This window comes from Dermacentor andersoni, chromosome 2 (assembly GCF_023375885.2).
Source record: "Dermacentor andersoni chromosome 2, qqDerAnde1_hic_scaffold, whole genome shotgun sequence".
Taxonomy (NCBI): domain Eukaryota; kingdom Metazoa; phylum Arthropoda; class Arachnida; order Ixodida; family Ixodidae; genus Dermacentor; species Dermacentor andersoni.
Genome location: NC_092815.1, coordinates 28,122,993 through 28,146,202, shown reverse-complemented (window position 1 = coordinate 28,146,202; position 23,210 = coordinate 28,122,993). Strand labels below are relative to the sequence as shown.

At 47.6% G+C, this 23,210-nt stretch overlaps 1 protein-coding gene across 4 annotated transcripts in view; it reads right to left on the bottom strand.

Annotated features, from left to right (window-relative positions):
• Positions 1–438: 438 nt before the first annotated feature.
• Positions 439–23,210, bottom strand: part of tn (tripartite motif containing protein thin) — a 172,318-nt gene continuing 149,546 nt past the window's right edge. For 3 of the 4 annotated variants that reach the window (XM_050189623.3, XM_050189624.3, XM_050189622.3), the window contains exons 3-6: positions 18,299–19,751; positions 5,591–5,872; positions 4,707–5,149; positions 439–3,294 (exon numbers count right to left, since the gene is read on the bottom strand). In XM_050189623.3, the coding sequence (XP_050045580.1) occupies positions 4,718–5,149; positions 5,591–5,872; positions 18,299–19,751 (2,167 nt within the window). In that variant the 3' untranslated portion in view covers positions 439–3,294; positions 4,707–4,717. Of the gene's footprint in view, positions 3,295–4,706; positions 5,150–5,590; positions 5,873–11,548; positions 12,483–18,298; positions 19,752–23,210 lie in introns of those variants that run through there. The other variant, XM_055077311.2, reaches the window with a different exon arrangement.

The window sequence follows — 23,210 nt, the reverse complement described above, 5'->3', positions numbered from 1 at the left end:
GGAGTTCACGACCTCCCACAGCCGCAGTGGAAGCACTACCACTAGGCCATGGCTGACGTACGAAAGTACGATTGTTGCTAAAAGGCTCCCTCGTCAGCAGCAATCTTTTATAGGAGCCATAATTAACGGTCCCGTGACATCAAACTGTCCCACATGCTTGATTTCTGAAAAGAAAAGAATAAACAGCAAAAATAAATAGGACCGCGAGAAAAATACAGAACTAAGATGTAGTGGAAGAGTAGAAGAACTAACCAAAATGAATACTCAGTCTTGCTCAAACGCTGTGGCCTTGAATCGATCTTGCATGGCACACGTGGGATAATTAATGCATCCGCAAACATATATTTTGTTCGCTCTTCGTTCTAATTATCATTCAGATGACTCACATGTACGACTTGCGCCATGCTCCTCGGCCCAACAAAAGGAACGCAGTGGCAGTGAGAATAAAGGAAACAAATTTATTTTCGTACTCACAACGCCGTAGTTGCCGCGAAAGACATCAAGGAACCATTAAAGAATAGGTATACCGAGAACCCAATCACAAAAAGATAGAGCACACTTCGCTAGTTTGTTCCTCTTTTTTCTTTTTCTTTTTTCTCTCTTTTTGGGAAAGGAAACAATTTGTCAAAATTTCTCCGAATCTGCAGTCCCATCAATAAAATCTGCCAGCGCCACAACAGGTCGCTGATTCTGCGCGTCGCGCCAGAAAGACGGAAAGGAAAAGAAAAATGTGAGAGAGAGAGAGCCTGCAACGGATTTCAAAGCATCCCGCAAGATCTCCGCGCACAACATAAACTCGCCCCACTCTCACCCACACTGGTGCATAAATACAAAGAGCTCTCTCTCACTCTTCTATTTATTTCAATTGCTCGAAAAGGAGCCGTCCAAAATATACACTCGCACACACGCACGTTCTCTTTGGTGCCTTTCACAAATGACGAACGCCGAGATACCCGTCTTTCTAAGAGCTAGAGGAGAGGGTCATGCGGGAGAAGCTAGCTGACTTCCTGGCGTCTGACGTCGCTAGCCCTACTCTCTAGCTCAAATAAATCGGACGAGGTACTTCAGCATTCGTCAGTTGCGAAAGGCGGGCGGACTAGATAAGGCTAACACTACGCGAACCTAGCGACGTGAGATGCCAGGAAGTGGATGGTAACGCGTCTTTATTTACTATATTTATTCTTTATGACTATGAGGAGGGAATGAGGAAAACTAAGGAGGTCAACAAAATAGACTTTTGGAGCGGGTGAAGTTGCAGACGCCATCTTACCGCGGGCGCTGTCGCTGCTGTCTTCACGAGGAAGCATTCACTACATGACCCCTTGTCGGCAGGCAAAGAAGCCGATATGTGTCATGTCCAACTGTCTTCCTCGTGCCGTAGGTTTTTACGTGATGACTAAACATTCAGTCAAGCCGAGTATTTTAGTTACCAGCAGCGACTTTTACTTTTTATTTCACATTATATAGCTAAAGAGCAAAATTATCTCTGCTCTAAGCAAGATACCGGCGGCTGGGCAATTTGTTTCTCTCTCTCTCTCTCCCATATCAATGGGCCTACTAATGGCTTAACCTCTATTTGTCCCGTCTGTCCTTGTGACGGCTACGACGACTGACACTTCAGAAGTTCGTTTTATGACCTCCTTAAGTAAAACCTAGAATACTTTATTCGAAGCAGTTTTGCTACCGCTACGTCGAAATCGTGCTCGGCACGGTTGACAATAGCGACGATATGCGGCACGGGAAGCCTCGTCGACGACCAAACTCAGTTGCGGTGAACGTAAAGAAAAAAAAAGAACAGAAAGGCACGTACAATACAAAACAAACAAACAAAACAATATATCTGTGCGTTTGTGACAAGGGGATGATTACATGCGTAAATGCTCTGCAAAAGAGAAAAACCACAGGGCCGCCGACCGACGAACAAAAACAGAAAGAAAAGGAAAATGAATCTGAAGACTTAATGCGCGCTCCATTCAAGATCTCACAAACAAAATTTTCGGTTCGTGATCCATAGTACACCCAGAACAAGTTTGCTCCAAGCTGCGCGGTGCCGGGCTATGTCTTTCCAGAAAGCGTATATGTTTGTGAGGAAAAAAAAGTGACTCGCTGTTTATGTAAATATGTGTTCATGCAGGGACTTTTGGTTTAGATTTACAGAGGAAATGCTCGTGTCGTGGGCTGATGGCGAATTGTTAATACTGCTGCAGTGCTTAGAAAGCAAGCGGTGACAGCATAGATCGTGAATTGATCAAAACAAAACTCACAGCACTGCACTCTAAAAACAACGCACACGGCCAAACCCAGACATTCTGTTGCGAACCCACGTGGGAACAACTGCGATACAGCCAAGTCCTCACTTTCGGCGCACGTTTCTGGGAACACTGTGACATCTCGAAACTGGAGGAGACAACATCTTTAGTTGTAAAAAGGAGGAAACAGGCGTCAAGAAAGTCGAAAAGGAAAGTCGCTCAGACAGATCACACTTGTCAGCTTCTAAAGGTGATCACTTCACAAAAGGCGAATGAAGTCACTGTTGCAATTTTGTGTACTCAGAAAAAGAATAGGTAAAGCCCAGTTTTGGCAACCAGTGTAATATTATCAAATTAAGATAAGACACAATATTTAAAACGCGCCGTAATAAGTCAAATCCAGCGTTACAAGATTCAACACGGCAGGTAGCGTACTCGATATAACATATAGATATCATTGATGTCTATAAACAGCTACATACATGTATAGCCAATGTAAGAAGAATATGTGCTACGAAATAGCCTGTAGAACTAATCTCCTCAGCAGTAACTGCATTTAGACTTCCATGTTATATTATCCTTGAGCACAGGTTGACAGATATGAAGGCCATACCGACAACCGTTGCTAAATACAAAGGCGCACTCCACGCGATGCAATTCGCAGACATTACCCGCAGACTTGTAATGTTATAATTGTTTTCTTTTTGTTTTCTAGAATTTAATGTTCTATATAGTACTGCGACGCCACGTATACACTCCAGACACTCACGTCTTTGATCACAGCATTCGCTTCCATCACCAAATAACAACAACAAAAGAATGGGTAGGGGGGAGGCGAAAGGAATTCTCTGGCCGAATATGGAGCCAATGGAGGTACGACTTCCATCCGCGAGCTCCGTGTTTGCTCCTTGCGAGGCAGTTCTCCATCCGGTCCCTCCTCCCGTCCGGAAACAGGTCCAGTCGTGACGCCAAAAGCGGCCAGCGTCACCCCACGACGTGCGACGATTGCGCAGCAGTACATCTGCGCGTAGATCCGTCTTCCGATCTGTTAATAGAGTCAGACAGCGACTGGTTCGAGGCGTGAGTCGTTCATTTCGGAGGCAACTTGATTCACACTTATCCGTTCGTTCTCTTTTCTTTCCTGCACCTCCCCTATTCCCTCACTTCCGAGGCAGGCGCGCGTGGTAGCACCTTTAGGAGGCGTGTGCCAAATTATCTCCTAGTATTTTGTTCATTTTTTTCCCATTCACTAAGAATAATGATACTTCGTTCAGACCGTGAAAGACTAGTGAACAGGTTTTGCTCTATATAGCTTCTTTCTGTCACTCCTGTGTTTCCTAAAGTTGGAAGCCCCTTTATACACTTGCGTTAGAGGTAACCACGTTACTCGTATATAGTAAAGACAGAAAAGGGAAATAATGTTTTGTGTCCGCGACTTACTATTTCATTCTTATTTTCTATCACTAACTGACTGACGTTATAGCGCTTCATGAAAGCCACCTGCATGCATAGTTGTAGCCCTTACTTTATATGCAGTGTGTTCTTGACAGCCACGAGGCCTTCCTTCCCGATGCCTTTGTGATCACCGACGTCATTTGTTAAGCGATCAATAAATTCAAGTAGGCTCTGAAAGACGTGCCACTAGCACGCGTTTCGGTTTAACTTGCGCATGCTACTCATTTACCGAACTCAGAAGAGGTTAAGAAATCCTTAGGGCGCTGATTGGCCACGCGTACGTCTTGACTGTGCCGTTATTGTTCACATTGAAATATTAATTTTCATCGACACTTTTCGATCATGCACATTAAACGTTATCCTTCAATTCCGCTGCTACAACAGTCAGTGTACACACATGCCGGTTTAATCAAATGCGAGACTTCTCATCAGCAATGTGACTTCCACCCTACACAGCGGTGTCCTCATTCCAAGATAGGCGGAATACTGAGAAGGACCCCTGCAAAATGTGGGAGCGGTCTAGTAGGCTGTCTGTTGAGTGGTATTCCAATTTGAATAGGAACTTAATGTTTTCGAAGCAGCCAGCTAGCCTGGTAAGCATGACACACGCAAAAAAGAGGAAATTAAAAACATAACCTGAACAAAGAGTACGATAATATGCTAAGGCTAATATAGCACGAGCGGTTTCTAAACAGCTAGGATGTAGATGTGGGCAAGCAGGTATCTCATACATAAACTTGCAACAAGGCGCCCAAGAGAGGTCAGCCCCAAAGAAAACGCACGTAAACAAATCTTTGCGTTTGTTTCGATTGCACGCGCAAACGATACACGGTTACATACTGACGGTTATCTTCGCAAAACGAGTTGCCCGCGTGGGCTCCCCCTAACCTAGGGGTGAGAGTGACCGGCTTAAGAAGCGCTGCCGGTACCTCCACGCTCCTCCCACCGTCACTCTGCCCAGCGCTCTCGGCAGCGACGCGCATAGCGTCAGCGCTCGCTCACCTGCGTTTTGCTCAGAAGACCTGTATGCGGTGGTTCTCGCGGTCGCAAACGACGATGTTCCCGCTGGGCATGACGGCGATGCCCTCGAGTCCCTTGAACTCGCCGTCTCCGGAGCCCCACTGGCCGAAGGCGCGCAGGAAGGAGCCGTCCGGCTGGAAGATCTGGATGCGGTTGTTGCCCGAGTCGCCCACCATGATGTAGCCCTGGTCGTCCACGGCGACGCCGCGCGGGAACTTGAACTGGCCTTCGTCCGATCCTTCGGAGCCGAAGGTGGAGAGGCTGCGCCCGTTCACGTCGAAGATCTGGATGCGGTGGTTGTTCGAGTCGCTCACGATGACGCGGTTCGTGTTCGACACGGCCACGTAGTGCGGGTGCTCCAGGTGGCCCGGGCGCGAGCCCAGCGAGCCGAACTTGCCCACGAACGTGCCGTCCGACTGGAATACCTGCGAGGACCGCGCGGAAGTCATCAGGAATAGAGTCCACCGCAATATAAGGATCAACTTGCGCGTCGCAGCCGCACGGCAGACTACTGCAAGGGCAAGACAGAAAGATAAACATGCACATGTATTCGGTTGCAATTTATATATCATGTATACATATCGAGGAAAACGGGTACAGAGGAAGAAAAGTGCCCCTACGCAAAACGTCTCCTGTTCACGTACCCCACAGTCATCAGGTCTCCCCGCTACATTAATCCTCCTCCAACACGCACTGGCGGGCGCGGCTGGCCTCGGCAGCTCACGTCGGTCAGTTGACTCGGGTCCGCTTAGCGGAGGAGCGCCTTTAAGGTCTTCATATTCAATAAAGTCCCTCCTCTCTCTTACCTCTCCTCTCTCTCTCTCTATCCCCCTCGTGTAGCAGGTTCAGCCAGAATGTGGACTCACTTGGACCCTGTGGTTCTCCTTGTCGCACACGTAGATGAATCCCAGCGAGTCTGTGGTGATGCCCCAAGGGTAGTTGAAGCGAGCGTCCGTGCGGCCCTCGCAGCCGAACGCTCGCAGGAAGCGGCCCGACGGGTCGAAGATCTGCACGCGGTGGTTGTAGCGATCCGACACGATGAACTGGCCGATGCGGTTCACCGCCACGCCGGCCAGGCAGTCGAACTCGCCCTCGGAGCTGCCGTACGTGCCAAACTCGTGCTGAAAGCGGCCGGACGCGTCGAATACCTGCGCCGGGCAACAACAGAACGTTCACAAAGCGAAAGCGGTAAAGAGAACAGACGGCTGTAACAGTTTTATCGGGACTTACTTGCGCGCTTTGCTCAGACTTTGCCAACTTAGATCATATGCTCTGACGGTGCCCCACATTACGGGGCGACGAAGACGTTACGACGTCCAAGTGGGAGGCTGCCCTACGCAGTCTCGATTTTGAAGGCCAACTATGGGCAGTCCAACGGGCCCACGACGTGGCGGAGAGGCTAGGCCTTTCTTTCCCGACGTGGGAGCGGCCCGCTATACGTGCTATAGTACACGTTCCGATGGAACTCAATAAAGTTTTCCATTCCATTACCGAAACGGCTGCGTGCATTGTTTACAGTGGCGAAGAAACCGTCGACCAACCCCCAACGTGACTACCCTGTTTATATACAGGGCAGTCACGGTTGTCAGGACAGTGTACATATTGCCGAATTGTCAAAAAATAAGAAGACTGAAGTCGCTGCTGAAATCTCTTTCGGTCACAAATATGTCTTGCTTGAGCTCATACTTCGTCACTGATATCAGAAAATAATCAGTGATTAGAGAAATATATGACTTCAATGACTATACCTATTTCGACAGCGTTATTCAAAGGCCTTGCCGCTTGTCTTTTTTTTTTTTCTTCTTCATTTTCTTTCTCACTGCAGGAGACACAAATGTTACTTGGTTCCACTAGAAAGTGCGCTGTTGCATTCGACAATTTACCGTCGAATGCATAAAAAGTCTGTCCATAAAAGTAAAATAAAAATAGGGAGGTTAATCAGGGGGTATCTCTGGTTGGTCATCCTGCACTTGGGAAAGCGGCATGAATGACGAGAGAAAATAATGAAAAGAAAGGGAAGAACGAACAACAAGACTGTCTGCATGTAGTTTGTAAAGATACCCCGTAGTCGCACAGATCGCCAATGTCATATGCAGATATACAACGTCACACAGTGCACAAAACTCACCATCACAATTACTCGCACAATCTCGTCGCCTTTGAGCAGCGTAACAGCCGCTCGCACTGACGTTCGTGTAAACTAGTGTGCAATTTTTTTGTGTGTGTGCGTGTCAGTGAGAAATAGTGAGAAAGGTCAACCATACATAGCTATGAAGCAAGAGTTCTTGCTAGAGTATACCGTTATTACTAAGTTTGTGATGTAGCTATAATATGTTTACTCGTTTGCTGAATTTTTGAATTTTTGGTTCAGAAATCATGGGAAACGAAACAGCGAAGATATTTTCGACCTCGATCTCCCCGATGCAACCCATGAAAACCGCCATGTGTGACACCAGGCACGGCACAACCATACAGTGCAACTTCCACGCCTGGGTTCAGAGGCGATTCAAACACTGACTTGCGGAGAACACGACGCACCCTACACATGCATAGCCTGCGCACTATACATCCTAACCACAATAGGATACAAGGATTCTGAAACAGTAAAGTGTTCTCAAGCTTCTTACATTACATACTGCAACGATAAAAGCCGCCGCCGCAAAGGAAATCATTTTTAAATCACTATGTTGAATTTCGTTGTCGCTTTAATAAATATTCGCGATATACTCAGCATAAAATCACGTTCAGTACGATTATTACGTTGTGACGAACAATTTTTCGACGGCCTTTCAAATGACAGCACTATTTCTTACAGTTGAAATGCAAAGTGATAGCAAGGAGAGCAAACGTTGGGAGGCCAGTCACCAGGCCTTATAAGCAAGGTTTTTGCGGTTCTTATCGTTAGTATCGTGGTTTCCTTATCAGCTGCTGGCACCCGCGACGCCCTTTTAGTCCTGGCTATCAGAAGCTCATTTCCATAACGTATGTGAAGAGCTTTCAAACTCGCAAACTTCGTGAAGAGACGCATGAATTCTCAGCAAAGCACGTTTGCTCAGGAGCTCGACTGAGATGATCCAAGCATCTAAATTACGCAAGGATTTCTTGCTTGGCTACGGTAAAAAAAATATCTACATGTGTTCTATTACAAAACCTGAAATAAGCTTTGCAAATTTCTTAAATATGCGTTTTACAAGGACTTGTACCACTTTTTTCCAGTAAGCCACTTCTAAGATATGAGCTCCACAGCATCATGTTAAGGGTGTCAAATTTAAGGACGTGCTCTTGTTACGTCGTTACCAAATTCACTCACACCCTCCCCGCAGCGCGAGAATTCAAAAGCGATCTGAAACACTTCAGTGCGGCCGAAAAGCTTTTAAGATGACTGTATGGTTAATTTCTTTTTGTTGCTGTCTGTAGTCAAGTTATTTCGTACTTTCTCGAACGCTTGCTGTATACATTTACTGCTCGTAGGGAAAAAAAAACATGCCTGTCCTTTTCAACCTAAACTCAAGTTCTCGTTAAGACGTTGGGATAGCGGGCTGTTCAATAGCCAAACTTTCCACACTGTTGCAGTCATTAAAGGAAACAAATTCTCGTAAGACAAAAAGCATTAATGCTAATGGGGCACTTACCGACGGAACGAGCCGGAACGCGAGGAGTCTGTCTTGCGCGTCTCACCTTACAAAGGGGCCTCCCAACACGAGAATTCTTACAGGAGGGTGCACTTACAAAGCTTTGTGGTCCACGAGGCACGGGCTTCCCCGTATCGGTTGGCATAGCCTGCGACCGGTGAATTATGCCACCGTGACCGGAAGACTTGCTTGCAAAGGCACTTACCGAGGGCAAACAGGCTGGCCATCACCCAACGCATGCCAGCACGTTTTTAAAGGCTCCTAGAGGGGGGCGTTTAACTGCACATGAGAGTGTTCGCAGCCGAGCGTATTCAGCACAAGAAACGCCAAGGACTCGACAACACAATGAAGAAAAAAATTCTTCTAGGTTTAGCGGTAAATGCTAGAATAAATGCGTAAGCATTACGTCACACTTCTTTGAGGTCCCGGATCCATGATTAAAACGGCATTCAAAATATTGCGAATTGTTGTTTGTTCAGGAACTTACACGACACACGTCCTGCCTCTGCGAGGATATATATATATATATATATATATATATATATATACAACATCTACCAGGAGACCGGCTTCCCACACTTCACACACATCACGCGCTTTTTTCCAGTTTGACACTCCTGCGCACCATAAAAAACATAACAATAATAATAATAATAAAGCCTCCCGTGGAAAGCGTGCGACAGCGTGTTGTGTGCGCGCGCTATCAAAGGGTCTTTGCGATACCGCTCGAACTTCGAACATAAAATGTGACCCAAGTAACGCTTCCGGTAGATGAAATAAGAAATCTCGATCATTCCTATCAGCGTGTAATTCTCGCAGGCCTACAATAATAAGATATTCGCGAAAATTTCCACGCCAAAGTGTCTAGTTCAACCGTAGTTGTAAGTTTATTGCAAGCACAGGCGATCAGGTTCACCACACGACACTATTATCTTCCACGCTTATAACAAGGTATCATTCAATCGCAAGAAATTTAATTTCTTCTCCTCGTACACACTCCCGACGACGCATCTTTACAATTGCAAAACAGACAAGATGAAGAAGCACCAACCAAGAAGGGTTATCTAACCTAATCAACGTAATGCACCTTCATGGTTGCGTGGTGCTTGTTTAAGTCATCGAAATTCAATTGCTCTCCTATAATACTCAACACACTCCAACGTTCACCTTAAATTCTTTAGAGCTGTGCTTCAGGCATTGTTCGGTATTCAGTACTCACCTTTGGAGAGACGTGCCTTTGTCAACAGCTGCGCAGAGTTAATATCGCCACAAATAGCACATTTTTCGAAACATATTGGTACAGTCAGGCTGTACGCTCCCATTCCACGTCCTGTGCCAACGTGGGCAAACTTCGGTGTTTCCAGAGCCATCTCAGTGAAAGTACGAAGGTTGAAAAAAACATTGGGGGAGGCTTAAGCTTCGCCTTTAAGAGCGGAACGCGATAACATTCAAAGATCCCCGACTGCTTCTCAAGCTTCCCGGCAACTGCAGCTTATGTGACCGTAATGTTTACCGGGAAACGCCGGCGGCGACACGAACACGAGCTTGCTGGTAGAAACGCAGCCCCTTGCGCGCGCAGACCCCGGAGATAGCGCACAACCGCGCCAGGAAATTACAACATCTTCGGGTTTCTGTTATTGTTTCGTGCTTATAATATCTCTGTTTGAGAAGATTTAATAAAAAAGGCATGCGCTGTCGGTGTTTTGTTTCATGACATTCGTTTGTGGGCTGTCATTCTCAAAATTTCGAGGAATAACCTTGTCAAGAATTTAAGACAAGGTATGAGCAACTTTAGTGATAGAATGGCGTAGTAATACAACCCGCATATACCGCATGTCGTATAACAAGGCGTGGCGTAGACACATATACCTAAATATATGCGACAATTTTAGCCCACATGACGCTAACGCAAGCTACGACGCCGACACCGGATTTTCTGTGACAAGGGGCCCTTGCCAAAAGTTATTTGTTCATCCGCCGTCTACAAACAACAAATACAATGCGGTACTGTAATAGCATGAACTAGCTCAGCCGAGTCGGTTGGACATCGGACAGTTTCGTAGAAATGGCAATTTTATGCTTTAATGCCAAAAAACTGTCACGTACCTGCGATAACTGGAAGCACAAACTGACAGACAGAACGCACCATGGGACTGCACCGTAAGTACCTCGTGACACCGGTTAAGCCGCAGCGAAATTCGCGTTGCAAGACCAGAACGGCCCCGAAAGATGTGTTTTTCTGACGAAGTTTCGATCTGTTTAGGATGGATGCTCATCTCAGTATGAACACAGATTCCGAACGGATAGTTCATTTGGGGTCTAGTGTATATGCCTATAAACACCATCGCCTCCACAACTGTGTTGCGGATGAAACGCAGGGTAGTACTTTCATCCCCAATCTCTCCTGCCGGAAACAATAAGAACAAACCATGGCGCAGGGTGTGGTCCGTATAGTATGCGTAAGCTGCTGGTCATACGCAGCGACTATACTCCGTTTCATACATAGCAGTCAACGCTGTGGATGCTAGAGAGACTTCTTGCAGTGGCTTCGTTCGCACTTGGATATAGTTCGACGTCTTTTGATCGCATTTGTGCACAACAGTTTTTTATATAGGCTCCGTATTGAACGAAACAAGTTTTAACCCTTAGAAACAAACACACTGTGGTGTACGGCTGCTAATGCGTTGTTTTAGATCATACTTATTTTTGTTCTTTTCGGATTTTGTTGTTTGCAACCCGTCTGGAGAAACCTCACGTGCTGTTCACGCGAGCGAATTCGCTGTTGGCGCGCAGCGAAGCATGGACGGAACGCACGGAGCGATAACTTTTCTTGACGGAACTTCTTGCGTAGCTTCCCCAGCGTTGACTGCTATCTATGGAACGGAGTATAGAAAGCAGCCCAGGGTCACGGCAGCGACATGGCAGCTTTCTTGGTGGCGTAGAAGCAACCGCATTATTCGCAGGTTTATTATTATTATTTTATTTATATTTCCGCGTCGCACTGGCTTTAAGCCTTGTAGGCCTTCCTTTGTCGTTGCTGCTGTGAGTGTCAGCTGTTACATAGCAGTTAAAGAGGCAGCATTAGTCGCGCCAACGTGTCTCACGTAAGCACGGCATGCAGTAGGGTCAAACAACAGACGGTGACACGTCACGTTAGATCAGTGAAGCGAGAAATTAACAGAGTTTAAGCCGTAGCTTGGTCACGTTTGTTTATTGAGCAATTATCAAAGAAAGTGGGACAACGAGAGGATCAAGCCGGTAACGCTGATCGCTCCATCTCCTCGGAGGCCAGCTCTGAGGCCCAAATGACGTAGAAGACTAGCTGAATATGAAAATACCAATCGAAAAACAGAAAAAAAAAAGGTGCATAGCTAAAGAACTGTTGGGATAAAAAGAAGTCACCGCAGATGTATTTCTCAGCAACTGTACCTTGTCGGGCCGAATACGATAAGAAAATGGAAAAGTTTTCGCGCACTTAGACAAGAAGCGCCGTCTATCTTTAAAAGCACGCAACCGGAAGGCCCTTCTCGATTTTCGCTGCTAATAGCGGAACGCATACTCTTTAAATTTGCTTCCGAACGGCATCAATTTCCTGAATGCATTACTGGCTGAAATTTCAAGAAAACAATTTAAACGACGCAACACGACTTACGTTACATCTTCTCAGAAAATAAGCTCAAGCTCGCTTTGTTTTTACTTCCTAAGATACGTGCTTGTACAAGCCAGTCTTCGCCTTCGGTCGTCGCGAGGCGCTCGGAAAAGTGCGAGAGAGAAAAGAATAAGTATCTTCCTGTTCTTTCCTTCTTTTTTTTTGCCTCGCTGGAGGGGGTATCGGAATTTGAGCGACGTGACCGCGAGGTATGGAAGTCCGGCTGACGTGGCCGGCGACATGCCTGTCAGGCCGCAGCAGGGTTGCTACACACACACGCACACACACACACACATGGCGGGTGCGCGCACACAAGCCAGCAGGCGCCGTGGTCACTGGGGCAGCCCTCGCAGGCCGCTCGGTTATAGGGTGGGCGGGGGCCAGTCCGGGTGTTAAGCCGATCGCTGCCAGCGCTTCGGGGGAGAGGGGGGGACCCGGCCGCGCCCGATGCCGGCCGCTTCAACTGTGCCGGTGGCTCTGAAATTTGCAAAATGACGCAGGCCGTCAGGTGGGAGGTGGCTAGACAGAGCTTCGTGCTAAGAATTCTAGAGGGAAACCTGGAGGCCCCTGCGGCATATACAGCGATTCTTTTCACTTGATTCTTTTCCTTTCTTATCCTTCATCGCACACGACCGGCCGATACTAGTGACGAGGTGACGGCGGCGGAACGCAGCTCGGACCACTGACGAAGCGCGAGAAGGAAATGAATTGGAATAGAATCGTTACGTTATTTCGGTCCTGGGGGCTTCTCTCTTCGCGCACCGCCAGATGCAACAGTGAAGAGAGGATGGGCATGATGCTGAAGCCTCGACCTTACTTTCTTCAGAGGAGTCTGAAGATAATTTGCCCTCGCAAAGCGTGACAATGGTCAGCCTCGCTTCACCTCTTATATTTAGCATTCGACCATTTCAGCCACACTTTGAACAAAACGGATTGCATAAGACACCAAAGAATAATAGCATGGTGCCCTTATTCAGACTCTAGCCTCCGCAGTGGCGGGCATGGTGACACGCGGATTCTAGATGGCTGTGATCCCAGAGCATTACTGAACCTCGTGCTGCCCAACGCTGGATTCCATTCATTATAATTTTTGTTCTAATTTGTTTTTGCTATGCCGTAAGGCAGTCGTTCTCGAAATAAAAGAAAATGCTACTGTCAAATTATCGACTAGCTTCATTACGACACACTCTCTCCAGAGTCTCCCGATCCATTTTAAGGGCCCGAAATCGCGTGATAGACTGCAGTGGTTGTGAACGAAAAATACTTACCTGCTCTAAGGGTACGCTTCGAGGTAACCACAGGAATCAACATCAGAAGCTGCAATGCGCGTTCCTTACGAAGTATTGCCAAATGTAAGAAAATCACATCCACTACCCATGATCATCATGGTGAATGAATGACTGTCGCGCCAGGTTTCCCTCTAGTAGCAATCTTAGTAAAAAACTTCATCGGGGTCTGTACGGGACAGGTGTATCCCTAAGACTTAATATGTCAGTGTAGTAGCTTGTAGCAAGAAAAATAGGGGAAATTGAGTGCTCCATTTTTAGTTAGTTACTGCCATACGAAGCAAACAGACATGAAGCCAGACATATCAATTCAATATGGAGAGTTCATTTCCCTCTGCTCTCTCTGTCTTCGTCGCCTGTTTCCTTCGTAAAGTTCTGGCACCTTTCCGATTCTTTTTTTTTTCGACTGCAGTTTGATTCGCAACGGAACGATATATTTATGTGAAAGTACGGAGTTGGTACCAGTTAGCCACTCAGGGACCGATTCAGCAAAGCTTTTCACCAGCGCCCTTTCCTCCGTGCTAACAATTAACAGAACCATATAGTTATGTGAAAGCATGGAGTTGGTACCAGTCAGCCTCTCGAGGACCGAATCGGCAAAGCTTTTCACCAGCGCCCTTTCCTCCGTACTAACAATTAACAATCTCGTATAGTCCACACAGATTACCACAGCTGGTTAACGTTCAAATGTCGCACAGATGTCGCATTTCGCGGTAGAGTTCGTAGAGAGAAGTGGTTCTTGTGGGTAAAGAAGAAAAGGTTGGCACTATCTTCTGCAACCCTTGCGGGAGCACGGCTCAGCGCCAGCAGGGGGTTCGATGTGGGAGTGAAGGAGCACACCCAAACATGATCTGTACTTCCGTCATTCTCTTAGGGTAGCAGCCGTTCTCTGCGCTCGCCAACAATTGCCGCCTGCGATAGGACAGCCCAAGTGCGCCAGGCGATCACAAATGGTTTTTGCATGTTTAAGAGGAAAAGAGCCGCGACTTCAGACGGGACGTGACGAAGGAGTGGACAGGACGAGCGGTATGCTATACCCTAGGAGAACGACGGAAGTATAGATCACGTTTGGATATACAAACTGTACCGCGAAATGCGCGCCACTTCGTGAATCCGGGCTGCGACCGACTGACGCTAGCTCCAAATTCCACAACGCGGCTACAGCAATAGGTACAAAACTTGAGCAATGAGTCTGGTGCACATGATAGACCGAGATGAATTTGCATACGTGAAACCACCGCAGGTGCATTTCGCGAAGCGGCCGCACAACGCAAGTCAGTGCAATAAAAATCGCTGCGCCTGTGTACTATACACGAAAAGACTAGGCATACTGCGGGCTGTAAGCTCGCGGTCACTCACGTCGGAAGCACAGTTGTGATCCATTCTTGACATTACTTGTTAGTACAGTCCTTTAAAGGCCACGCTAGACTGTATACGTGAGCAACATAATCGACGGCGCTCTCAGCGGCATCTAGCGCCCGTCTCGCCGTTCAATGCGTTTGCGGAACCCCACCTTATCGCCGGCTCCAGGGAAGCCTCAGAAGCCACCGAGCTTTGAAACAGAGCTGTACCTTGTTGCAGCACGTGCTACACTGATCGCAGCAATGATCGCATTTGTTGAGCTGCCTCTATCGGAAATGCATTCAGTTGCGCTATGTTGCATCATAAACAAATTTTCTTTCAAGTACGGTGAAATCCGAGCGTCTGACGCGCTTCCAAAACATACGTATAGAGACCTTGAAAAGGCTGCCATGCAGAATGTCCTCACATCATGATATTTGTTTCTTAGGACTGTGTCGGAGGAGCACTGTGTCGTTTCTGAAGGCATAAGCACCGCACAAGAAAATGACGCTATTGTTTATCCAAAAACGAGAAGTCGCAATCTGCGCGGTAACATTAGGTATACCTGTAGCGTAAAACTATCCCTTCAGTAGGATGTATTCTAAACAGAGCGTTAATTCAGAATGGTGTGAAACATTATATGGGGAAAAAAAGAGAGAGAGGAAAAAAGAAGGAAGGTTGGAGAGAACAGTGTACGGGAGTTAATACTACAAGTTCGCACTGTATACAGTGCAACTCTGCATACCTTGTAGTTCCTGCTGCCTGTTGTAATTTATGTTACACCGTGAGCCTTTCCAGTTGCTACAGTAAAGTGCTGTGAGTTCACTGCTTCAACGAAACAAAAGGTTAGTAAGTGTGTGCGTGTGCCACCCCCCGCGTACGCGCGCGCATGTGTGCGTGTGTAATGATGTCATCGGTGCAGCTTGTAAAGGCGCGCAATTCAATAGGAGAAGCTTCGTTTTCATTTTGTCTGAATGCATGCATGTACAGTGCCGAAAGGGCATCCTCCGAAATTAAACTAACTAACGCTTGTTCTATAGCATTGTTCTAGCATCCTAATGTTTGTCAACTTAATAATGCATTATACTTTATGCGCAGCGCATTGTCTAGAAAATGGCGTCCTCGGCAATAGTTCTTTTAACTAGTTATCAGCATTCTGAATATCATCATTAACCGATGTACTATGGTAGCGACGAGTATTATGCCTGAAAGTGTTGAATACCCCATAACCAGGGCACAATGAGTTCGTTAGTTGGGCTAATACAAATAAAGTATACCAAAACAAGGTATTCGTACATAGTTCGCAATCGAGTCTGTGTTTCCTTCTTTTTTCTCCCGCCTGAGAGACAGTTGGCGACTTAAAGCGTGTATGCTGCTTTATTACACCTCTGGCATTCGAAGATAATCGCGAACAGATATTCATGCGTTGAAACAATGCCACTAAATCAAAGCCGACTATACCGACCAGACATCGTCTTCAAGGAGTGCGATTGTGCACGGTTCCGGTTTGAAAAGCTCATCCACACCATAGCGCGCCTTCTATGGGTAACTTTCCAACTGAAATGAAACATAATGCAGCTCGAATATTGTACGAAAACTGTCAGCATTTATGTTGATCCTCCACTAGTGTTGTCAGCTGCCGAAGAAGACGAAGTTTCTCCGTTAACGAGCTGCGCTATACCTGTAACAACAGACATATTAAATCACATTTGCAAACTTATTTCATTTCCCCCTTACTTATTTTTATAAAATGCTAACAATTCCTTCACCGTCCAAGTCATGGCCGATCCCTCAGAGTGGCTTGCGCCATTTCACGAGGGAACAACAGCAAGAAGGGACAAGATAGGACGTGGGTATGTGCTATAAGTTGAAGGCGACAACAACAGCACTCGATCCCCCGATCGACTTGGCCTGTAGCAGCAGATCAGCTTGAGTTTATTTTTGAGGTAAAGCTTTCAATTCCCCCAGTGAAGGCGTGCCTTCAATTTAAGCTTCAACCTGACTTTCTTCCGAAAATTCCGTTAAAATATACTTCACTGTCGTCGTTGAAACAGGCGGCTTTGTGGGAAACATGCTGTCCAGCCCCGTACGCGCTGCAGTAACGTTAGGTGAACCTACGCTCAACAAATAGAAACATCCGCGACCAAACAGAGTTGAAGCAATACAAACAACATTTAGCGTGATGTTATTTCACTTCGCCCCATTTGTTATTTTCATTGAACTTTCCATGTTTCGAAGGGTTTTAGTAAGGGCATAAACAAGAGCATTCGGAGGGAAGTCGGTGAATCTAGGTGTGGGATATTCGAGCAATTCATTTGCACTTAAGTGCTGGGGTTACATTATCTATGTATGGACACGAAGGAGGTCGCCGTATTTAGGTAACAGTCTCACCTTTTTTCTTTTGCGAAACCTTGGTCGCACAGAGGTTCTGCCACTGCACTGCTGCACTGGGTCAATACGTGCATTGCCACACCACTTACCTACGTTGCGCTTTGAAAGACGCCTTTAGCATTTTAGTTGTGCCGGGAGTGCTATACCAGAATGCATAAGATACCTAACTGAACATACACACTACTACAAAGAACGGTACACAAAGAATTATTTCGGGTATTCGAGGCAAACATGTATGACAAAGACATTGCTGCTCTAAAAGTCAGTTAATTGAATGGAAAAAAAAATCAATTTTCGTGCAGACGATGGATATTTCGCTTAATGGACATTGCTGTGGTGAAAGCGCTCTGCTTTGAACAGGAACATCTCGTATTTATTGCGAATTTCGCACATTCCCTAAGTGTTAAATACGTTTGCACGACCACTTACACGTTTGGAAAGTGATGCTAGCTAAGGTTCGTTAGGAATGTAATGACGGCGCGATTGTCACAGCATTTTCACATCAACATCACAAATTAACTGCAGCCTTTCAGCCGTATTGAAGATAACTTGTAGTGATTGTACGATGTAATTTGAGCTGAACTTTTAGATACTGTTGTGCTTTGCAGATGAATGAAATTGAAGCCATATTATTCCCCGCTGTCTTCAGTGACTCAGAACTTCTTTTTCTTGCAGCTATAGCGCATTTGGGCCCAGTTTAATTTGAAATTGTAGAGAGCATCTAAGAAATGCTTCATCTAAAGTTGTTTTAATGAAGTTATCAAGCGCGGCTACTTCTTTCAGGCTGTAAAGAAACGGCCACGAAACACAAAAGCAATAAATAATAACGGTATGTGCTTGTGCGTATATAGTAGTGCAGAAAAGGAGAACACAGTCTCAGTCGCCCTTCATTGCTGACCTACCTTTGCCTTAACGCAGCAGATTTACCATGGAAATGCTCACCCATCACCACTCCGCCACAATGCACACTTCTAACTTCATTCACATTTTCGCTCATCACTCCCACTTAGCCAGGGCTGTGGGGCTGACTCACTCTACCCCCTAACAAAAAATAATTGCATGGCATATAGGTATAGTGAGCTGCTCGAGGCAGCTGCACGAAATGTACAGTTGATCCCATCCACCAGGTACCGGCTCATCTTCAAAAGCTCGGTTCGTGTTGGCTCAAGCATCTGTACAAAAGTTATCAATTCGCTAGACTTACGCAACTTGTGCCGTCCTCAGCCACCGAAGCCGATAGAGACACAACGCCAAGTGTGTCACTTGCCAACTCACCTGGACCCGATGGTTGCTGCTGTCGGCAACCACGATCGAGTTGTCCGGTCCGACAGCGACACCCCTTGGCCACGTGAAACAGCCGGGTTCAGTTCCTCGCGTGCCGATCTTGAGCTGCATACGGCGCTTTTGAAGGTACATGCTTCGAGGGAAGCCGTAGCTTCCGTACTGTCCATCGTGACGCGACGAGGCGCTGCCGCCGTCCAGGCCGCGACCCCGGGTGGGAACCTCCTCGTCCTCCGAGCTGTTGTCGTCGCTGCCGCTGCGGCTGTAGACCGCGTGCGAGCTGCGGGACCGGGATACGCTCTTGGGTCCGTACCCCGACGAGGCACCCGGACCGCTGCCTCCGCGGGAGCCGTACTTGTTGCGCAGGTACTGGGCCCAGCTGGACGACGTCCCGGGCCCACCGCCGATGGATGAGCCACCGTAGTCCCCCGTGTCTGGAGAGCTGTCCTTGACCGCGTGGCTGCTTTTCGAACGTGACAGAGCGCTGCTGCCAGCAGAAGAAGCATTGCCCTCCGGCTGACCGTAGCGACTCCGGTACGACGGCGACGGCAGGTTGGCCTCGTCGCCGCTGTCGCCTTCTCCGGGCAGCACCTCGTTGGAGCTCTTGCTGCGAGCCAGTCGGCTCCTACGCAGCGCTGCCGCCGAAGATGACGTCGGGTTCCCTGCTGTCGACCTACCCGTCGTGGTGGCGTTCTCCTGCTGACTCTTGCGCCGGTCAGCTCGCGGTTCCGGCTGATCCATGAGCGCCGAGCTCCGACTGCGGCTCAGCAGGCGACTTCCGGCACCGCTCTCCTCTCCTCTCGGCGGGTCTTCGTCCGCGGCACGCCTTCGGCTGGCCAGGAAGGAGGTGCCGCCGTATCGGGACGAGGACACCATGGTGGGGTCGTCCACCGACGACGACGGCGTGTCCCTCCAGGAGTGCAAGCGGCTCCTGGTGCTCTCTTCTTCCTTGTCCCTCGCGTACTGCGAGTGCCTGCCCGACGTGGGTGTCGAGGAGCGCACGTCTTGGCTGCCCCGCCGCGCCTGGGCGCTCCTGTTGAGCAGCGCCGACACGGACGAGGTCATGTCCTCCTCCTTCTTTGGCGCCTGCTGCGTCGCCGAGATCTTGCGCGTGGGCGTCGTGGGCGTCTTGGGTCTCTCGGGCTGCGCCGTCACCGTCTCTTCCTCTTCCTCGTCCTCTTCTTCGTCTTCCTCATCGTCCTCCTCCTCCTCGTCCGAAGTGTCCTCTTCCTCGGTGGACGCCTCCGACTCGGTGTCTTCCTCTTCGCCGATCTGCGCTTGCTGCGGCCTCAGGCGGCTGAAGAACGACGACTGGTGCGCGGCAGGAGACGGGCCGCCAAGCGATCCGGCCCTCGTCATCGCTTCGTCTTTCTTCCTGTCATCCGTCGGTCGGCGGCGATCCTCGTGGTCTAGAGATACGGCCTTGGCCAGCGGCGCGCGAGTGCACCTGCAAGCGGAAAACACAGATCGGAGCTCAAACTCGCTGCCGACTGACTCGCCTATCGCGAGTACTGCAAGCAACTGAGACACTAGTGGTGCACATGCATATAGGTTGCATCTTCAAGCCAAAAAATGAAATTAGTTGTATTATGCTCCTTAGCGCCTATCCTAACGAGTGCATATGTTGTCTTACATGACAAAGTGTCAATACAACCGTGTAAGGCATATGTGCCTTTATTTTTCGTACTCTTCCACCAGTGTAGGGTAACAAACCAGAAGCTTCCTTTCCGGTTAGGCTATCTTGTCTTTCCCACCACACATCTGATTTCTCTCCCTCTACTGTTGGTGGTGGAATGTGGCAGAGGTTACCGTCTTAGACACATACTCTGTGCCGCATATACCCCGGTGAAATAGATTGCATTCCTTGAAGACAAAGCTTTAGGTTATTCAGAACAAACCTCTGTGACAAGTAGAAGTGATTACTTAATTTTATGCTTCACAACCCTCGTGCCACTAAGGTTATTAAGTGACAATCTGCTTCTTTAACGTCAACAATATTATGTACCCTATCAAGACCCTGTGAAGGACTATTTGCGCAGTGGTTCTTGCTTAGTAAAAGCCCACCAACTTAGCTTGACAAGGTGTCCTAGTGTGCTATATACAATGATTTTACACATAATAGTCGGTGGGCGTGGCTTTCGGGAGAGACTCATAACTTCTCGTTGTTGTTTTATCTTTTTTTTTAATCTAGTTTATTTAATACCCTTAGTTGCGAGCAGCTAGTGACGCAGGTCATCATGCCATGCTGATTAATGGCTCACACTTTCGGGGTTTGCAAATAGTTTATTAGTTTCGTGTTGTGGAAGCAATACAGCACGCGACGGGCGCCGTGTGGCTCTTGGCCGAGTGTCCGCAGTCTTTCCAAAGCCCGGGGCTGAGAGCGTGTAGAGGCATGCCACTCATGCGCATGCGCGCCAGAGGCCGTAGGAGAGTGAAACAGCCGCGTTAGTGCTATGCCACTCGTCTGACGTCACTCGCAGAGGGGGGGTACTGAGACCGAAACGCTTTTTGTACTTTAACCACTTTAACTAGGTACGCCACTTCATGACTCGTAAAGCTCCAAGGAAACTCCTTACGCAACTGCAGTAGTAACGCTCATAACCGAGCGTTGCATTATGAAGCGAGAATAGGAAAGTAAATATGGTTGCATAATTATCCTGTTTTCTTCCTCTGCCGATATTACACAGCTAGCGGGATTTCAGTGAAAGAGTAATCAGAAATGCTCACGATAAAATTCTTGGCGTGGTGCTTCACCCGACACAAGCAACCTTGTTCGTTAAACCAGGCCATTTCCAGGCAAATATGCTCAAGAAGAGTGTGAGCTGAATATGCGTAATTATTTTATCAATTATGTGAGCCTACGCTAAATAAATTTCGCGTTTAATTAAAGCTAATTAAACACAGAAACGTTTTAAGCGATGTTCGAAAAAGAAAATTTGGTTAATGCGGGAAAGACTAACGATATTTGTGAGCGCAATGTTACTTCACCTAAACGCATCTTTTTTTTATTTTATTGGCGCAGGACTAATGTCACTAAAACTGGCTGCTTTAGGGAGACATAGGTTACGATCTGGATTTTTAAAAAAAACGCACTGAATTGCAGTAGTTGCAATGTAATGGATCGCTGCATGTTACATTTTGACATTCATTTTCTGTATCAGTCTTACTTACATACATAAAGAAATAAAAAAGCGCGTTGACATAGTAAACGGGCTAGTATTTCCACACCTCATCGCATCAAACAAAACATTTTTGTTTTCCTGATTGTGCGTATGATCGATTTATCGCACAAGAGCCAATGACCATCTATTTGCGTGAAGAAGTGTACGTCCATTGGCGGCCTCGCAGAAGAGAACAGGGTTCACACACTCGTTTTGATGGGATGGTTATTGAGAGGCAGATTAGGTTATTCGTGTGGCAAGTCAACTTGAACGAAAAGCAAAATTCTTCGATAACATGAGGGGCCTCTAACCTTTTCGTGCGATGCACCTTTCGCTTTCCTTAACGAATACTGAAGGACCAGTTGACGAAGGCTTCCACTGTGGCCATGGAGCCCGAAGTTTACCTTCCATCTACGAAAACGGAAAGACCACCAAGGACATTCCGTCGGCGTCTTGCTCGCAGGAGGGGTCATTGCTTGCAATGCGTCCACATAATACACGTCCCACATTCCATGGAGCGTGCATACTTTGCTGAATTTTCCGTCTGGAATTGACGCCGGTTAACACAGCTAACGTTCATCGTTGAGCACTCGAAGAAAATACCGAACATGTGCGGCCCGTACGCATAGCGATTTCGGTGTGCTTTCAAAGCCCAGCGCGTCAGATGTGTCCGTGGATGAGAAGGCAAAGGCAACGATGACATATGTTGAGAATGGACTGTGAAAGAATCGCAAGAGAAGAATGAACGCATTCTACGGAGGTTTCCTAAAAAATAACTATATTCTGCTTTATTCTGTTCTCTTGAGCAACGTCCCTCTGGTGCTTCTATGCGGATGCGCTGCCAAGTCTTGAACGTGGCGGGTTCCGTGGACAGGCGCTGCGCTTTACATTCTCTTCGTCTCCGCCGACAGCGATGGCAGGACGAAGAGAAGGCCCGTCGCCGAGTTGGCGCTGCGGCATAAGCAGAACGAGGTGCTTACCAAATCGTACTCGACGGTCAAGCACATGTTTTTGTGCTAAGGCGCTTGTTTTCACGTAGAATACGCTTTATGCATAATGGGGTAGTCTCGAAACAAAGGAATAACTTCATAATTGCTGCACAGCCACAGCACTAACAAAACCGGCATGAAATAGGAAGGGGGAGGCGGGGAGGCGCCGTTGGACATCGCAAGTTTGCGTCATCAGCCGACGTTCCTCAAACGTTCAGAGGTTTAGCGGAAAAAACTAATGGAATAATATGTATTCTAGTTTCGCACGCTCTGCGCGAATAGACAAGTACATCTACGCTCTCTCTATCAGTGTACGCCGGAGACTTAGCGACACCAAGATCACCTTTGCCACCAAGGTGGCGAATGCGACTGAAACACAAGAATCAGCCCTTAATATGAACGTACACAAGGGCAGGGCAAATGTCGAGAAAAGTGTAGGGATGGATTTAAGTCGACCAGCCAACAAGGACACGAAAATTCAATCCGAAATGTGTTCCCGCGAAAACGAGAAGCGAATTAAGTTGACGTAGTACGCTCCCGAGGTGCCTGGTGAATGCTAAGCCAAGTAGGCACGTGTCTGACAAACAAAATCTTGGTTTAGAACGTCGCGAATAATGACGCATAATGTCTCTCTCTATATAGCGCACCTAGATAAAACGCTGGCTCCCCTTGTGTCACTGATTCAAATACGCCGTGCGTGTCTGATGGGGGATCGCAATACTAAATGCTGCGTCTTTCTTGGGATACGTAAGCACG